Source organism: Perca fluviatilis, chromosome 20, assembly GCF_010015445.1.
Source record: "Perca fluviatilis chromosome 20, GENO_Pfluv_1.0, whole genome shotgun sequence".
In the NCBI taxonomy this organism is placed as follows: domain Eukaryota; kingdom Metazoa; phylum Chordata; class Actinopteri; order Perciformes; family Percidae; genus Perca; species Perca fluviatilis.
In genome coordinates, this window is record NC_053131.1 from 10,404,682 (window position 1) to 10,423,164 (window position 18,483).

The 18,483-nt window shown below is 41.2% G+C and overlaps 1 protein-coding gene across 1 annotated transcript in view; it reads right to left on the minus strand.

Moving 5' to 3' along the window:
* Positions 1-18,483, minus strand: part of pcnx1 (pecanex 1) — a 51,583-nt gene that overhangs the window by 14,343 nt on the left and 18,757 nt on the right. The window contains 16 exon segments of the mRNA XM_039786471.1: positions 94-223; positions 632-740; positions 1,025-1,202; positions 2,213-2,354; positions 2,634-2,784; positions 2,973-3,065; positions 3,594-3,699; positions 5,603-5,712; positions 6,810-6,901; positions 7,117-7,227; positions 9,633-9,804; positions 11,263-11,295; positions 11,533-11,686; positions 12,393-12,625; positions 13,252-13,309; positions 16,683-16,776. Of these exon segments, the coding sequence (XP_039642405.1) occupies positions 94-223; positions 632-740; positions 1,025-1,202; positions 2,213-2,354; positions 2,634-2,784; positions 2,973-3,065; positions 3,594-3,699; positions 5,603-5,712; positions 6,810-6,901; positions 7,117-7,227; positions 9,633-9,804; positions 11,263-11,295; positions 11,533-11,686; positions 12,393-12,625; positions 13,252-13,309; positions 16,683-16,776 (1,966 nt within the window).

An 18,483-nucleotide genomic window follows, 5' to 3' on the forward strand; every position in this document is an offset into this window, starting at 1 on the left:
AAAAAAAAAAAAATCACACATTTCAGAAACAAATTCGCAGAAATAGTGTTCGATTTGAACATGAAATGGTATTTTAAAAAATGTTTCCCCTACTTGTAGTCTCTCTCCCAGAACTTGACGGGACGGACGTAGGAGGTGATGAAGATGGCACTGCCCAGGAAGGGGTTGAGGGGAGTGGAGAAGACTGCTGACACTACAGCCTGGACAAACAGCATGGCAGAGTCTGGAGGGGCTGGGGTCAAGGATAATTTGAAATATACTGTATGTATGCTTCGCTGTACGCAACATCGGTTGCCTGTGTGGTGAAAATGAGCTCGATAAAATGCCGTACATTTAGATTCACTGATAATAGTCGGCCACAAAAGGGATCCTTATGCTTTTCCCACCCTCACTTCCATACATGAAGGGGGACAATAACGCAACACTAAAAACACATCTCAACACAGCGCAGACCAATCCAACGCCACCGACAACTACGGCCTCAAAAATGACAATGAATTGGAGTCAACACCTCTCGAAAAGGCCAAAGCTACTTTCTACTAGCAGTTCCACTGTGGTACAGGTCTACTCAAGAAATTGGTGACTGAGTGGACAGTATATGTTCTGATAAAAGACAGCGGTGGAAGGATACGAGGCACGGCAAAGGGCTGAGCGAAGGCGTGGAAGGCTGAGCCCCATGTGATCTGCCAGGGGGCGATGTAGGTGTAGACAAAGTGCAACTTGTAGAACAACTCCCACATCTGTAAAAAAAAAAGAAAAATATATATATATATAAAAGCAGTACATGAAAAAGAAACGCAGTGAACTTCAGTATAAATAACTGCACAGATAAAAGCTGCCTTTAACTACAAAATCCTTTGATTGCATAATAAAAATACCGTTCTACTTTGACCAGTACAAAAATAACTGGGCAGTATGTAATGATTACACTATATGGAATGACATTAAATATGTGCATGCATAATGTGTCCTGTACAGAATCAGAACAGCGCAAGATGTCCAACTCGTTATGTATTCCTCTCACCTTGCTGAAAACGATGGACATGAGGAAGAGGTCGAGCAGCAGTGTCTCGGACAGATGGCGGTAGTCGAAGGTGAAGAAGAGGACGGTGAAGAGGATTGTCACATACTGGTAGGTGGGACTGCTGTAGGAGGAACGCAGCAGCTTCAGGCCTGCCACTGTGATCATCAGAGCGCCCACCCTGGAGGACAGGGTCACATAACGTTAGTGTGTCAGGGTAGCAAGTCAAACACTGTAGAGTTTCGTAGTGTTGACACTAAATCCTGTTCAAACCAGTTAGGCATTTCTTTTCTTTTTTACGATTCGAAAATAATTTGCCATATTGTATTTGTAAGCGATTGGACAATTAAAGGAATAGTTCATCATTTTGTTCACAGGTTAATCTGCAACACCATAAAACCACAATTGTTTTTTTACATTTTGGATTTTGTATGGACAAATGAGATCTGCAATGAGATATGAAATGAAAGGTGCTGGTAGGCAGATTTTGTTTTTACCTTTGGACAGGAGAGCCAGTCTAGCCGTTTCCCCCCCATTGTCTTTAAAGGGGAACTATGCAGTTTTTTTTTAGCTTAATTTACCTTAAAGGTCCCATGACATGGTGCTCTTTGGATGCTTTTATAAAGGCTTTAGTGGTCCCCTAATACTGTATCTGAAGTCTCTTTTATATAGACCTTAGTGGTCCCCTAATACTGTATCTGAAGTCTCTTTTATATAGACCTTAGTGGTCCCCTAATACTGTATCTGAAGTCTCTTTTATATAGACCTTAGTGGTCCCCTAATACTGTATCTGAAGTCTCTTTTATATAGACCTTAGTGGTCCCCTAATACTGTATCTGAAGTCTCTTTTATATAGACCTTAGTGGTCCCCTAATACTGTATCTGAAGTCTCTCTTTCCTGAAATTCAGTCTTGGTGCAGAATTACAGCCACTAGAGCCAGTCCCACAATGACCTTTCCTTAGGATGTGCCATTTCTGTGTCTGTAGCTACTGAGGAGGAGGGGCAAGGTGGAGGGTGGGGGTGTGGCCTTGACCAACTGCCACTTTGCTCGTTTGAAAGCCATGATGTCTCTCTCTCTCTCATGGGTGGGCCAAATTCACACATTATATGTGTATAAGTGATACAACAGTCAAAGAGGAAAAGGAGAAAGATACAAAAGAGATACAAAGAAAACTAGAAAGAATCCTCACTCGGTGTCAAGTCTCTTTGGACTGGCGAGCTCTCTGGCGCTGCCACTCAGCTCATTAAGGATGACGAGTGGATAAAGAACATTCTTTTCCACAAACAGCAGCCACACGTGAAGCTTTTCGAACCACATCACGTGAGCAGCATCTGACAGGAAAGACCATTTGGAAAATGTTCATTTAGTCGACATCGTATTGGAGGTACAGTAAGTACGTAAGTAAGTAACACTTTATTTATATGCACTTTTAAAAACACAGTTACAAAGTGCTTCACACACACACACACAATACATCTGAATGAATGAATAAAAAGAAACAGGAGTTACAAAATACAAATTCAGTTTAGATACAGCATAACGTAGTTGAGGAGAAACTATCCAGGAGAATCCAAAAAATGCTTACAAATATTGTGGTCCAGCATACTTACCCCTGACTTCAAACTGATAGTACTCCTTAGTTTTGAGCAGAGGGTGAGAGAAGCAGTACCAGGGCAGCTGCTTGCGAACTTGAGGCAGCAGGTAGTGAGTGAGCAACCCCACCGTCCCCAACAGTGCATACAGGACATAACTGAGGAAAGGCTGGGGGAGCACAGAGACAGTAGAGATGAGTCATTATGCACAGCGAGGATCTGTCTGCACGCATAAGACCAGCCGGGGAAAAACACACCAACCATTTGTGAAATCGTTTCTGTGTTTCCCAAAGTGGCAGACATCACATTTGCTCTTTACTTGTCGGCCTTTCATTAATAAGAACATATTGACTGTACCTGCAGTGCAATAAAGACCGTGCTGACATGGATGGCGAAGTAAAGGACTGCAATGACCACACAGACGATCAGGTCAGACTGCAGACGCTCATTCTGTGCATTCAATAACACACAATGGGGATGGGATTAGAAGAAAAAAAAAAAGAAAAATAAAATAAAAACAAAAAGACCATAGCAGCTTTAACTAATGTAATTGTATTAGGGCTCAACAATAAGGACTGCCCGATTGCCCGGGGCAAGTAAAATGCCACGTCGGGCTAGTAAATCTAGCAACTCACTTGCATGGCGAGTGGTGAAAAAGTATTAAACAGATCAAAACAGATTGGCGGAGCAACCTTTCAGTTGAAATGCTGTGGAAACTGCTATACATTAGCATTACAGTGCGAGTATTTCACTCGCATTTGCTCCTAAAAAGAGATGTATGCGAATTGGAAAAATCATAAAGAAAAAAATTCAATTTGGGCAAGTAAATTTCTGACCCACTTGCTTGACTGGGCAAGTAAAAAGAAGCATTAACGTTGAACCCTGTGTATACTTATTATATTTTCCAACGACAGTCCTAGTTCCAGTACATGTGTCCAATCCTGGCTTTAATTAGATAAACAAAGAAAGCCAACTCACCACTGAGGCCCTGAGCTTCTCAGGCAGAGGGTCCTGTACTTCTGACAGAGGGTCCTCTGGGTTCTTGTCTTTTATATTGGGCACAATCTTGGACTGTATCAGTGAGCTGTAAAGCAAAAAGCATAACTATCAGCTGGTTCACATACCATGGATCTCCTGAGGGTGATTTATCTCAGAGGGAATGTTTAACCACTCACTGTTGAAAGGGTTATTTAGGGTTTTCAACCTGGACCCTATTTTCCAGTGTTTTTTGTGTGTGTGTAAGTGACTGATAGGAACAACAATCCTTGAAATTGGTCCAGTATTAAGCGAGAACGCTGTGACCCGGCAGCCACAGGCCGAGGTGCAATGTATCACCCTTTAGTTTTTGCCAATGACAGGCTCGGATTATTATTTTACAGAGATAGACCTTTTAAAAACCTCTTTAAGACCTTTCTGTTTAACCAGAAACAGCTCTGAGATCATTACTGCTAAAACCCACCAGACTCCATGTAATGTTAAAAAAAAAAAGGATCTTACTCTTTAACAAAAAGGTTGACTTCCTTTCCATAATGTTGTCAGACACTTAGAATATTAATCTGAGCCGGTCAGCGACAAAACGAGCACTTTTGTGAACGTAAATAGAAGCTGCACATTCAATTCAAATCCAAATCAAAAGAACTTTATTTTTCCCGTGAGGGAACTTTGTTTGTGGTCGGGCACATTCAAACACAACATACAACAATACATAGTCTGTATTAATCATACCAGAGAATAAATAAATGCTAAATACTAAAATACTGGGTAGTGGGTAGGGAGAATAGGTCGAAGTCTGGATCGATGGGGAGGGGGTGTTATTGTTTGTTCAACAGTCTGATGGATGCTGGCACTAAGGTGGACATGGCTCGTTTGGATCGTAGGGGAAGGGAACGGAATATCCTCCCCGAAGGCAACAGATGGTACTGGTCATTGAGATTATGGGTGGGGTCCGATATGATGAGTTTACTTTTCCCTGATGGTTTCTCAAATGTGGTTGTGAGAGTGGTCTGGGGTTGTCCAATGATCTTCCCGCTCATTTTCATGATTCTGTTGAGGGGACATTTGTTGCTGAAGGGTGAGGGTGGATTGGATGAAACAGGTTATGAAATGACTGGAGTATTGACTTGTTGACCTGCGGTCGTCGCAGCTTCCATAAGAAAGTACAGGTGTTGTTGACATTTCTTGAAGATGCAGCCGGTTGTTACTTTAAAAAAAAGTCAGCTTGTGGTCAATAATTAGACCGAGGTATTTACACTCTTCCAGTCTCTCTAGTGTCTGGCCGTCTACCTGAAGAGCAGGGGGGCTGGTGGAGTTGGTGGAGGAGCGCCTGAAATCTATGACCATCTCCTTGGTTTTAGAGATGTTCAGGGTTAGGTGGTTATCCCTGCACCAGAGAGAGAAGGTGTCCACCACAGACTGCAGTCGCTGCACATTGCCCTATTAACTTACATTGTAGCCGGTTTGGCTGACAACAGTGCTCTTGCTTAATATCGGACCAACGTCATAGATTGTTGTTTCCATTCATCACTTAGACACAAAAACATAGGAAAATCCAATCCAATCCAGGTTGGAAAAAATAATTATGAAAAAAAAAGTTACCCTTTAACACTACAATCATTGAAGCAGTTTCAAGCTATTTGAACTGAGCCTTTATTTATTTACTTATTTATTTTTTAAATGCTTGGACAATCCCAGTGCTAGATAATCCACATCATATGTATTAGTAGAAAAGTCACAGATTATTAATTTGGATTTCTGTCTGGCAGATGTGGGTCAAGCAGTTAATGGAAAATACTTTCGATGAACAGTTTTTGCCTGCTTATGTGCCAGATGGGTGAGTTCACCACATAATGACCATCAGTGCTAGAATTTTTAAGGCAAATATTGAAACGTCACTTTGATATTTCTTTCTTTGAGAACTCGCCACTACTCAGATGCTACAAATACTATCTAGGACTATTGGGGTTTGCTGTGCGGGGCAGTGAACTTACATTAGGACAGAAGGGTCGCCGCTCTGCCGGCTCAGGTGGTAAGACACTGCCACCAAGAGGCCGCAGAACACCGAAAATAACACAGGGATGTGATGAGGCTCCCAGGTCTCCTAAGACACAGATAATGACAAGGTTTTAATATATTTAATACATAAATCGTCTATTTTCTACCAACTACAATGAATGTAGGAAATAGATATGGAATCCATCATTAGGTTGAAATATTGATGTGTGTGTGTATATATATATATATATATATATATATATATATATATATATATATATATATATATATATATATATATATTATATATATATATAGCTTCAGCTGTATGTTGTGTTTAGTGCCAATTAGCTAATGTTACCATGCTAACACTCTTAACTAAGATAGGGAACATGGTAAACATTAACTGCTAAACATCAGCATCTTAACATTGTCATTGTGAGCATGTTAGCATGCTGATGTTAGCATTTAGCTTATTTTTTTTAAGATGATTGTTTTGGCATTTTTAGTCCTTCATTAGATAGGACAGCTTCGGACATGAAAGGGGTGAGGGGGAGATGACATGCAGCAAATGCCCGCAGGTCGGAATTGAACCCGCGGCCGCTGCGTCAAGGACTAAGCCTCTGTATATGAGCGCACGCTCTACCAGATGAGCAACCCATAATACTGTACAACTTATTTTTAATCACTTTGAATAGCTGGGCTTTTGTTTACATCCACAATACAGACATTTTTTATCAATTCAGATATTGATAGTTAGCAGATACCGCAGGTTTAAGATGCAGCTGCTGAAAAATGTGTTTGGTAAAAAAAACTGTTGGTAACAACACTCCAAAACAGCAAAAAGATTGGTTAAAGAAAAAAAATAAAAAAAAAGAATATTTCTTGGCAACAGATTTCTCCTACATCATTAATGCAGCAATACTGAGGCACTTTTAACTTTAACTTGTTCTACGTATCGCTGAATTCAAAACAATTTTTTCATCTGGACGTCTGGTTATTTGAAAATGAAGTTGTGGTTAAAATATAGTACTTTTTAATAGCTGTAGAAAACATTGTTTTAAAGTACATTTAGAATGGATTTCCGTCCCCAGATTTCTCGTTGGATTACAGTTCGATGATATCTAGCGGATTATATTGCATCTAGATTAGATCTAGATGATCTAGATTAGATCTAGAAGCTCCAGTTGGCTGTGCCCTCACCTTCAGAGCTCCGTAGCAGAAGCCATAAAGCAGAGCGACGGTGACGATGCTGCGCAGGATGCTGTACAGAGCTGACAGAAGGCTTGTGGAGGCTGCAGAGAGCACAGAGAAGGATGTCAGCAATAAAGACCACGCAACCCCCCCTCCCCACCCAACAGGCAACCAGGCCAGACAGAATGCAAATCAGCACTTTGGCCTCTTATGTCATAATATGCAAAGGCAAGAGTGTGTGAGTGCCTGTTGTCTCATTCTGTAGAGGGCAAAGTCACCCCTGCAGAGACGTTGTGCGCATCTACAAGTCACTCACCATTGCCCCCGAACACATGGATGTCCAGCTGCTCAAAGATGTACATGACGAATGTGTTGACTTGCGGAAGCAGCCCCACGAAGAAGATGATGGGAAAACACAGGGTGAAGACTGCAGGGAGAAACACACACACACAAGGTTGTTACTTGTGACAAAATGAAACGCTGATTAGTTTGTACATTTTTCATGTTAAAGCTATAGTGCGTAGTTTCTGTGTCGACCCCATGAGAAATTCTAAGTAATGACAACACTGTCGGCGCGTCCACGTGATACAAGCCTTCGGTGATCACGCACCACCCCCGCCCCTCCTCCACGCAGTTACAAGTCGCGTTTATCCCGTCAAACACGATGGGACTCTTCAGAAGAGTTAATTATCTTGTCATTTTTATGCAACTGAAAGGGGTCGGTCCGTCTGTCACTGTCTTTTGGGGGATTTTAGTCCTTCTGGTGAACGTGTAGGTCGTTTCTTGGCAGTACAATCACTGACTGAAACGTTTCGTGGACGCGTCTTCGGGTTTTCAGCCATGCCTTCACCTGTTGCAGCGGTCCTCTCTGTCTCCGAAGCGGAACGCTGCTGTTGTCCTTTCCCAGCGGTGGCGTAAAAAAGCATCACTCGAGCTGCTGCGCGCGACTGTCACCGGCGGACTACGCCATTTGGTAAACATAGCCATACTGAGAAATCCAGAGAGAGTTGTGTGGAGCTGATAGGCTTAATTAGCTTTGTAGCAACTCATTTGGCGATGGCTTGAACGTAACAGACGTCCATTAATATAAAATAGTTGCACACTATAGCTTTAAAATGTCAGTCATCATAGCCTAGACATCAAATGCATGTGACAATTACTTTGTGTTTATTGCTCGGCATCTTTGACTGTGAGCTACAGATATTACTGGCTCATATTGGTGCACAGTGGCATGTCTCCAGGGCAACTGCAGCAATTAATGCTGATTGTTGTTTGATGACAGGTGGCGTCAAATACTCTCTAAACAAATAAACATTGCTTTTAGCAGAGATTGTGGCTCATGTACATATTGCACCTTCCCACCATGTTGGTGGATGCGCGTCTAATCTTGATCCAGCTCGATTTTTGTCTGTCGTGTTGGGTAAACAAGTGCAGCAGTGGATTCTCTCATGTATCATTTCTGTGCGTTTTCAGAGTCATTTCCTACCTTTTAGTGAGAAGGATATCGAAATATATCCTTCTCACTAAAAGGATATATTTGGGGGGGCAAGGTAGAGGGTGGGGGTGTGGCCTTGACCAACTGCCACTTTGCTTGTTTGCAACCCATGAGGTCTCACTCTTTCTCATGGGTGGGCCAAATTCTCTGGCCGGGCAAAGCAGAGAAAGGGGAGGTAACCTTGCTCTTTATGACCTCATAAGGAGGAGATTCCAGATCGGCCCATCTGAGTTTTCATTTTCTCAAAGGCAGAGCAGGATACCCAGGGCTCGGTTTACACCTATCGCCATTTCTAGCCACTGGGGGACCATAGGCAGGCTGGGGGAACTCATATTAATGTTAAAAAACCTCATATAGTGAAATGTTCATGCCATGGGACATTTAAATGATCTGGTACCTTCCATTAAGCTTAGTGGCAGAAATATAGGAGCTTCTTTGATTATAATCTTGATGGCCATGTTAGTAAGGTAACTCCAGCTACTTTATATTGTTTGAAAGAAAAAATCTGATAATTTTTTTCCTTTTTTCCTTCATTTTCTGACTTGGACGAAGTGATTCATGCTTTCATCTTTTCCAGAACTGACTATTGTAATTCTCTGTTCCGCTGCCTGAGTGCAAAACCAGTGGCTTTCTGTTGATTTTTAGAATAGATTTTAAAAAGGGGTATTACTCTCTTAAGGCACTTCTAGCATACATTTGGGAGCTTTTGTGCCCATATGTAGCTAAACCTAAAACTCTGCTAGCAATCTCAACCTGTTTTTTATAAAATAGCATTTTTTTTGCATTAAAGGTGCAGTAGGTAAGCCTTATAAAACTAACGTTCTGTCATATTTGTTGAAACTGACCCTATGTTTGAGTAGAACTACATGAAGCAGGTAATTTAAAAAAATAATCCGGCTCCTTTGGCACCACCTACAGCCTGTAGTGCGATTTGCAAAAATCCACCGCTCCCTGTTCAGATGCACCAATCAGGGCCAGGGGGGGTGTCTAACTGTGTGTCAATCACTGCTCATGCACACGCATTCATTCTCCCTTGTGGGGGGAGGGGCTTAGGAGACCGTTTTGGGCTTTAGCAGAAAGGGGAGAGGGACTGAGAAGTTGTCAATGTTCAAATTATTTGGCTAAGTCCTGGATCTTCCCAATCCTACCTACAGCACCTTTAAGTGATCTTTCTCTTTTAATTTCTGGGCATTTCCCTGATCATTTTTGTTGTTTTATGGTTTGGCACGTTTGAATTTTCTGTTGAGCACTTTGTTTTGAAAAAGGCCATACCACTAAAGGCGTCGCTAACAATATTATCCCTGTGCATGTTAATGCCACAGGGGCTGCGCACTTACCGATGACAAGGTCCCTGGCCGAGGCGAGGACCAGGGAGCTGGTGAGTGCGACTCCATAGAGGGTGAAACGGGATGAAGTGGTCCTCAGGCTGCCGTAGTGGAGCAGCCAAATGAGGCCACAGCACAGGCAGAAGTAGACAGGCCGGCTGTATGCTATGATGCGATTATGGCCCTGCAGGGACATGGTTATCAGGATACAAATGGTTAATTCCAAAGAGCTGGTCCAGTACAGCTCAATATTCAGAACATGCAGCCTTGTACATTTTAAATAAGAAAGAAAAGGGTAAAATACCGAACTGCAAATAACATTTCTTCAAGTACAGTATAGTACAATATCCAAATCCTGGGTGGGGGGGGCAATATTTGTTAAAGGCAAAAAATGTGTCAAACCATTCTGAATGAAGTATTGTGGTGCTACAGAGATGTCCCGGTCTACAAATCCTATTCTAACAGACTAAAGCGAAAAAAAAATCTGATCCTCACATAAATCACACTATAATCATATAATTTTTTTTAAATTTTAATATTTTTCAACGCAAATGAGAATAATGATACAAAGATGACCATTCCCTCCAATATCCTGAATCATATCGCAACCACAATATCAGTCAAAATAATCGCAATGAGATATTTTCCTCATATCGTGCAGCCCTAATTACAAGTGGCTCTCCTCTTATTTTTGGCGCATGAAACTGCCAAAAATTAGGTCAATTCCCACCATGCCCTACAATACCAAAAATGTATGCCCTCGTGATACACTGTGGATAAAAGTATGCAACAAATAACCCTCACTGACAAAAAAGCTCAATAAAATAATCATTCTCACAAGAAAGAATTCAGTCTGTGGGGTCAGTGTCATATGAGCCTCGGGGACAGTGACAAAGGTAGAAACAGAAATAGCAATGGAGTGTGAGGTTTCACAAGAGAGGGAGAATGCACGTCTGTGTGTCAGTGTGCAGGTTTCAGCCCAAGAGGCTGCGAGCTGTCCTGCTTTCTCACTGAAAGGAGTCCTGACAGTTTATGCACCAACAATCGCATAAACTAGACCGGGTTTGCTTAAAAAGGTGTCAACGATGTGGTGGAAACGGAAAGGAACGAAGTCCTAGAGGTGAGATGAGGGGAAGGAAAAGGGGACGACACGAGGGGAAGAGGAGGAAAGAGAGGGACAGAAAGGGGGAGGTACAGACAAAGAGTGAGAGAGTGAGCTGCGGTCTAAACTCTGGCCAGCTATTTAAAGCTTGTGCCTGCAGCCGATAGCTGAGGAGCTGCTAAATAAAAGACGCCGTTTCAGAGCAGGCTACTGACGCAAAGGGAGGGAGGAACACACAGACTCGGCGGGGGGAATGCAACATCATTTTCTAGAACCACAACATAAACAAAAAAAATACTGAAAATAACTACGGGTCATATTATAGATGGAAGGAAATTGATTCGCCATTTGTCTACCCTCAGTCTGACGTTAAAGTGTAAAGGCCATTTCATTTTCTGTTGTCTACAGGGTATTTTTTTTTTTTTTTGCACTCCTGACCTTTGGTTGTTCACTGTGTGGGCTAACCAGGAATTCAATGATCACCACTCAGAGCAAATTAAAAGGCCAAACCTCCCTGAAATGTGAGCGTGTTCTACTTACATGTCGAGGGGAAGAGGAGTCTGGCTGAACACTCTGCCAATAAACAAAGACACAGGTGAATTCTCCAATAATGTTGACTATTTTACACTCAATGTCTTGACCAACTTCTAGCAAAACATGTGTTGCTACTTTCTTAGAAATAGCGCAGAGTTAAGTATGAAGCATGAAGTCATTTCTGAGCACCAATTGCTTCTTTTGTAACAATGGTTCTCGGTTTCACTTTTTCAGGTCAAGTCTAGCAACGCTGTGCTGTAAAACTCAAGTATTCACCTTCAGTAAGGAATACTGACAACTTGCAATGACGAGGCAGAACTGAAAGACCCATATGTCGGTGAAGAAGCCGTGGACCAGCATCACCGAACCCAGGAAGGCCACCAGGACAGCCAGCACGACGGCCAGCACGTTCTCTAAAACCTCACGGTTCCTGGAACGCAAAGGAGAAAAGTCAGCTTACGAGTGCATCCGAAACGTTTCATGGGCAAACTGTTCCATAGTGTAAAAAAACAGGCTCAATTACACTTGGAATTTCACTGGGAGCATAGAGTGATTGGTCTGTAATTTGGAGGGGCTTAAAGCCGGAATAGGGGCTGAAGAGGTTTAAGATATAAGCTAGCTAGGTTTCACTAGTAGATATGGTTTTTTCTCTCCTTGGTGCCAGACTGTGAGGAGCCTTACAGCTGCATTGTGAATGAGCTGCAGGGGAGACAAGGCTTCAAATTGATACAGGTAATGTCCAAAATTCACATAAAGAAGCTCTGTACAATCCCAAGAGTGATTTCTGTTGATACAATTTTAAAGCTTAGGCTGGTAAATATAAGAGAGTATCCAATTCACCTTTACATTGAACAGCCTGCAGAGAAATGTGACATCAAAGGAACCTTTGTGAGTTTAAAGTATGGTTGGTTAATCTGTTTGGATTTGGTTGCTCTAGGGGTACCTCTGTTTCTCTTGCATTTTATCAGTCGGAAAGTGGAACTTATACAGTATATAATCTAGATCGCAACACATAATTCATTGGCAATGAAGTTTGACAAACTGCCTGTGTCACTCGGTGGCACCTAAGTATAAAGCTGCCTTACGCTAAGTAAATATTTAGCTAAAACTAATGACAAATGTCTGGGCTGCCTCACCTGTCAAATAGTGCCAACAGGGTGAGCCGGTCAAAGTGCAGGCCGACCCACAGGAAGGGCAGTAGCCACAAGCGGTAGTACTGCCTGGCTTTGCCGGCAGCAGCGGTGGCCGCGGGGTCCTCTGGTCCCAGCGGCGCATCCTGGAGCTCTGGGCTCAGATCTCCGTCCTGCTGCTCCAGCAGCTCCGGGTCCATCGTCAGCAGACGGTTCAGACGGATCTGAGGGAGGGAGATCTGTCTCGCGGTCAGTCATTTTTGACCGATGACACAACTCAAAAGTATTTCACAAATGTGATTTTAAAGAAGAGCAGTAAACGGATTTATAAAAAGATAGTGAATACTAAGAGTTAGTTCAGAGTCGATAACATGTTGTGAAATGTTGTTGTTTTTTTCCCCAACTAAGAGTGTTTGATTTTGGCTGTTACACAGGATAAAGACTGTACTACCACCACCCACCCACCCACGCCCAGCCATCTGGATGCTTGTTCCAAAAATGGTTAAAAAGCCAGCAACGGATGATCAAAAACACCTCTCTTCATCATTTAATAACAGGCTGTAAAGGGTTTTGAAAACCAATAGAGAATTTTCTAAATTGGTTCAGGAGCCAACTGGTAGCCAATGTAGTGATTTTACAATTGGTGTAATAGGATTGGTCTCTGCTCTGAGGTAACAAGAAAGGGCTAGAAAAGGGAGAGGGGAGCAACAGCTCACACAGCAACAAAACTGTTCAAACTGACAATCGTGGTTGCCAAAATTAATATGCAGAAATGTGCAAAACAGACACACAGAGGAGAAAGAAAACACAACACAAAACACAAGACCCACACACACACACACACACACACACGTTGGATACTCACCAGGTCATGAGGGTAGAAGCGAACTGAGGTAGAACTAGAGAGGTGGGAGTCAGTGTCCCTGCAGGGCATTAGATAAAATGAGCACACTGATGAGAGAAAAGCATCTGCTGCACTTACTGTATTAAAATCATGATTTATTTTCTGGTGACCTCAAACTAAATAGCCAACAGGCTATTTGCTTTGCTTTTGTACCGTTATGTTTTTTTTTTTTTCTCAAAGCAATGTGAGCCAGTGGAGAAGTGACTGCACAAAAAATTGCAAGATATGCAACGCCAAACTCCAGAAAAAGATCAGGCAGATTACTGGACAAAAATGTGATGAAAGAAGAAACAAATAATTGGTGCGCATTCAGATAAACTCCAGTATAGTCAGTTTATTTTTTTGAGCATACTGAAAATGTGGTGACCAAGCATTATTTAAGCATGTACTATGGTCTCCAAATCTGCAAATGACAAGAATCGTTTTGTTATTTGTAAAAGCTCAAATTTTTAAATCGGAATTGGCGTATTTCCTCAAGAAGATTTTACGTTTCCAATACTTAAAAAATGCAGTTTCCCCCATACATATTGTGTTTCTTTGTGGCATCTCTTTGTTGTCCGTTTGTGTCCCTTTGTGGTAGTTTTGGGTCTCTTTTTCACATCGTTTTGGACCGTTATTATCACCATATCTGTGTCTAAAACGTTGGAAAAGCTAGAGTAGATAATAAATAAATAAATAACACTCAAGAAGCTCAAAGACAAAACTTGTTTAGTCATTTAGTCACATTCATTTGGTTTAGGTGGTGCCCATAACGGCTCGGGTGCTGCACCTAAACCTTAGAACCCTGCTCTACTATATTCATTACCTCGGGGCTGTTTCACAAAAGCAGAATATATAAATCCAGGAGAACCGATAAAGCGAGGCTTGACCTAGTCTAATCTGTGCAGCCTGGCGTGGTGCGTTTCGCGACGGCCAGGCCAGGCTGAGGAGGAGCGACTAGGTCGAGCCAGGCTGAAGTCATTCGGATAGATTCACGCGTTCACGGCTTTCCTCAACAGACCGCCAGGTCGATAACAGATTTACCGATGCTGAAATGGAGAATGCGCATTGTTCATACTTTATAATGAGCGAGCAGCAGCTTCTTGTGGAAGTATGACGAGGTAATAATAAAACAGCGAGCGGTAGCAGATGATCGCGGGCCGACTGAATGCGTAAGCAGCCTAAACATATACATTAACTGACCACTGCTCTGAACTGAAAGCGTCAGACTCATACCATTCAAGGATTAGGCTACTAATCATTTGCACAAATTAACAGTTGTACTATTTGCCTTAAAAGTGAGCAGAAGATAATGTTACTCAGGAAATTTACCATGAAGATCCATTTTCTACAACGCTAGAATATGATGTGTAAATATATTGTTTCTCCCCCTCTTTCATGGGCTAAAATATTAATTTCCTAAGTCATATTAACTTCCACTTCTGCTCGCTTTTAATGCAAAGTGTACAACTGTTCGTTTTTGCAAATGACAAGTGGCTCATTGAATGGTTTCAGTTTAGAGCAGTAGTTTGTAAATGTATATTTTTAGATATATCATTCAGTCGGTCCGCTATTATCTGCCACGTGTGTTTTTTTTTTGTTTTGTTTTTTATATATAGAGGACGAGTTTCCTTCTTTAAATATTATACGATTTGCTCCCTCGTGTATATATGGACATAGAACAGAAAGACACTGGAGAAATTGGACTCAAAAATCTAGAAAGATAATTAAGTGATAAATATAATGCACACTGTAAACATGACTGTAACAGAGTGTATTCATCAGTTATTTCCCCCCAGCTAAATATAAGGTCAAAAACCATTGGGGTGTCCTCTCCCTGTTGTTACATGAATGTAAAGTAGTCTCTACACTATATAGTTACTGGTCCAGTGAACTAAGTCTATCATTAAGGAGGATTATACAATTAGGATAGGTTTTTATAAATTGTACAATCCTCCCAAATTATATTCCCAGTTTTACTGGACAACACAAATTGTGTGCTAAGAATGCCAATTTATTGAATCCTTTATTGTTAAAGAATACAAAAAAAAATAAAAATTGAACCAACTAAAATAATTTAAAGTGCATTGGTCCACTATAGAAACACACATGTATATTGCCCATAGTAACGGACTTCATTTAAAAACACATTGGACAACTGTATCAGCCTTTTCTAATTATCTCAACAACTGCCGTAATATATTCAATATTCGTATATATCAAACTTCTAACAACAATATGAACAGCAGTCTTCATACAGCAATATAACAGTAGCAATGACTGTCACATGAATAATTAGTTAAATAATGGTCACAACTTTAAATAATAACAGTCCTTAACTGAACAGCAATATGCACCTGTTGTATTTTAATGCAGGCTGATAACAACAGGGTAAAACCACTGCTGGGTGATCAGAAAAGGCTCCAGGGTTATATAAATCCTGGCTGTTAGCCTGGTCGGGACCAGGCTAGCTGTACAGAATAAATCTCCATGGTAACTTAGGTGCCTCTGGTTTTGTGAAACCGAGTCCAGGCTAAATTGAGCCAGGATAACTGGGAAATCCCAGCTTAATCCCTTATCTTGGTTTTGTGAAATAGCCCTCCGGTATGCTTCTGCAACAACTATGTACAGTATAACTGGTCAGTGTAACGCTTATCAGTTCAATTTTCTAGGCACAAACGGACATTTGGAAAAACAGAAAAATGGGTTCCAATATCAAATTTTTCATTTTTTTCCCACCTTGACAAATTAAAAAAATTGATCTTTAAACTGTTTTTATTCAGAGAAATCAGAAATTTAGAAAATTACAAAATTGCGTCTGAGCTCCAATTATTCAATACTGCAATGGTATTCTCTCTCGTACCGCCTAGCTACGCCCCCCCCCCCACACTCGAAACCATCAGTTGCACCTCTGACCCCAAAGTTTTTGTTTTCTTTGGTCCATATGCAGTTAAAGACCTGCATATTCCGAAAAGTAGAGGAAGAGAATACCATTGCAGTATTGAATAATTGGAGCTCAGACGCAATTTTGTAATTTTCTCAATTTCTGATCTTCTGAATAAAAAAAAACAGAAAATTGGAAAAACAGGTTAAAGATCCAATTTTTTTAATTTGTCAAGGTGGAAAAAAATGAAAAATTGGATATTTGAAACCATTTTTCTGTTTTTCCAAATGTCCGTTTGTGCTTAGAAAATTGAACTGATGAGCGTTACACTGACCATAACTGACCAGGACACCAAATGACATGTATCAGTATATGAAATGATCGGCTATCAGTCAAGAACAATATAGACGTTAGATTAAGTTAATTTTACAGAGACAGATACATTGTGAAAAAAAAAAAAAAAAAAAAACAAGGCCATCGTCTGAAATCCCACTAAACAAATGAGATGAAATATCAGTTTGACACTAACCATATGTTATTGGAGGCTCGTCTGGTTGCAGGTTCAAAATTGACCAGGGACATGTCACAGCCGCCAGCCTCATACAAGGAGGGCGTGATCTTTCCTGGAGAACAACAACAACAACGAGAGGAGACAGAGACGCAAAGTCAGTCCACGGAAATCACGAGCAGAATGACAGACTTTGTCTGTAGGAATAATTTCATTAAACTACATGCAGGCAATTAGATAACTTTGGTAATATTATTGTGTTCATCTCAGCTAATGGGATCGTTGAGTGAACGGGTCTCCTCCCAAAGAGGATATGAGCAAGAGGCTGCGATTTCCTCCAACAGCAGTTAGCTTGTTCCTATTGTACAATCTGTTGCTTCAGTGGAGCTTTATTGCGATTTACAAAAGCAGGATATAAAAACGTAGCAGCCATGAAGCTCAACAACTATAATATGTCACAAAACCTGGACAGAAAGACTTATTTCAAGTATGTCCACAAATCCTACACACAGTCCCAAACAGACATCATTTAACAACCTTCTGTTTGAATACAACTTTCAATTTTTCTTTTTAATTTCCAAACTATTGTGTGTACGGGTATTGCAAAAAACATGTTAAATAGATTGCTGAAATACAGAATTATTCCTAACAGTCCAGGAAGAATATAAAAACAAGTTGCCATGGTAACGCTGCACCTGATCAGATTAAGGAAACCTTGATTGCAGCCCGTGTTTTTAATAGTTTGGTTATTAAAAATGCTTGGGGGGGAAATGAGAAAAAGAAGGCTCAGCTGGAACGAGGTGGGGTGGAGTTGTTGATACATAAATAAGCCAAGAGAAAGAGAGAAAGTACGACCCAAAGGGATTGTCCGGTGAATCCAAAATGACATATGACAAGAATAAAAATAAAAGATGCATCCGTAGTCTCCAAAAACACTCATGTCCTCCAGTTTGCCAATGACAAAAATAAAGGCATGTTCCCTTTTCATAACTAAAGAGGAACGTGCAACTGAAAAAAAATTAACTTTCAGAAATTCCTTAGAGCTTTGAAATGTACTTCAGGATTAAAGTATATTTATTCAAGGATTTTTTTCCCCCCTCAAGAAGTCCTCAGAAGATGAAGATGCTTGTTGCAACTGTGCACAGGTGTTCAGTTAACCCATGTCTGACATCAGGGTCGCATCTAAACTCAGATACTGTCAAAGTAGTGAAATCCTATGCAGATAAGCGAGAATTATTAATACTAGGGAGGGGGGGGGAGAGATAGGAAGCACACATGTACTCAGACCGCCAGGTTTCTCATAATATCTGTCATCTGCTCTGGGTCAAATTATAAAGTAGGAGCAGTAATCCATTTACCACCGCTTCAGAGAAAGCACGTTAGACAGCTCTTACAAATCCTCTAATTTTTTTTTTTTTTCTGTGTGGAATCACTGAAGTGATAAGGATATCAGTGGAAAAATGTGTATGCATAGGCATCAAAAACAATCTGTAACCCTGTGTTGTCAGCAGTGGTGGGGGAGGAATAATGGGACCAAAGAGTAAAGTCCAAGTTGAGGTCAAGTATTGGATACAGACAATATCACATACAGTGATAAATGGAGCATGGATAATTGCACTCAGCTTTGACCGATTGCGTCAGTCCATCGGCCGTGGATAATAGTGCTCTGCTAGGACCGGCTCTCTTCAAGCTATTCCAAACCATCAAAGCCACTTTCTAATCAGAGCATAGAAACCGGAACAATACAAGCAACAACAAAAAAATCTATCATATGGATCCACCTCCCCACAAACTACCAATCCGACTCTCCTCCATGAGAAAT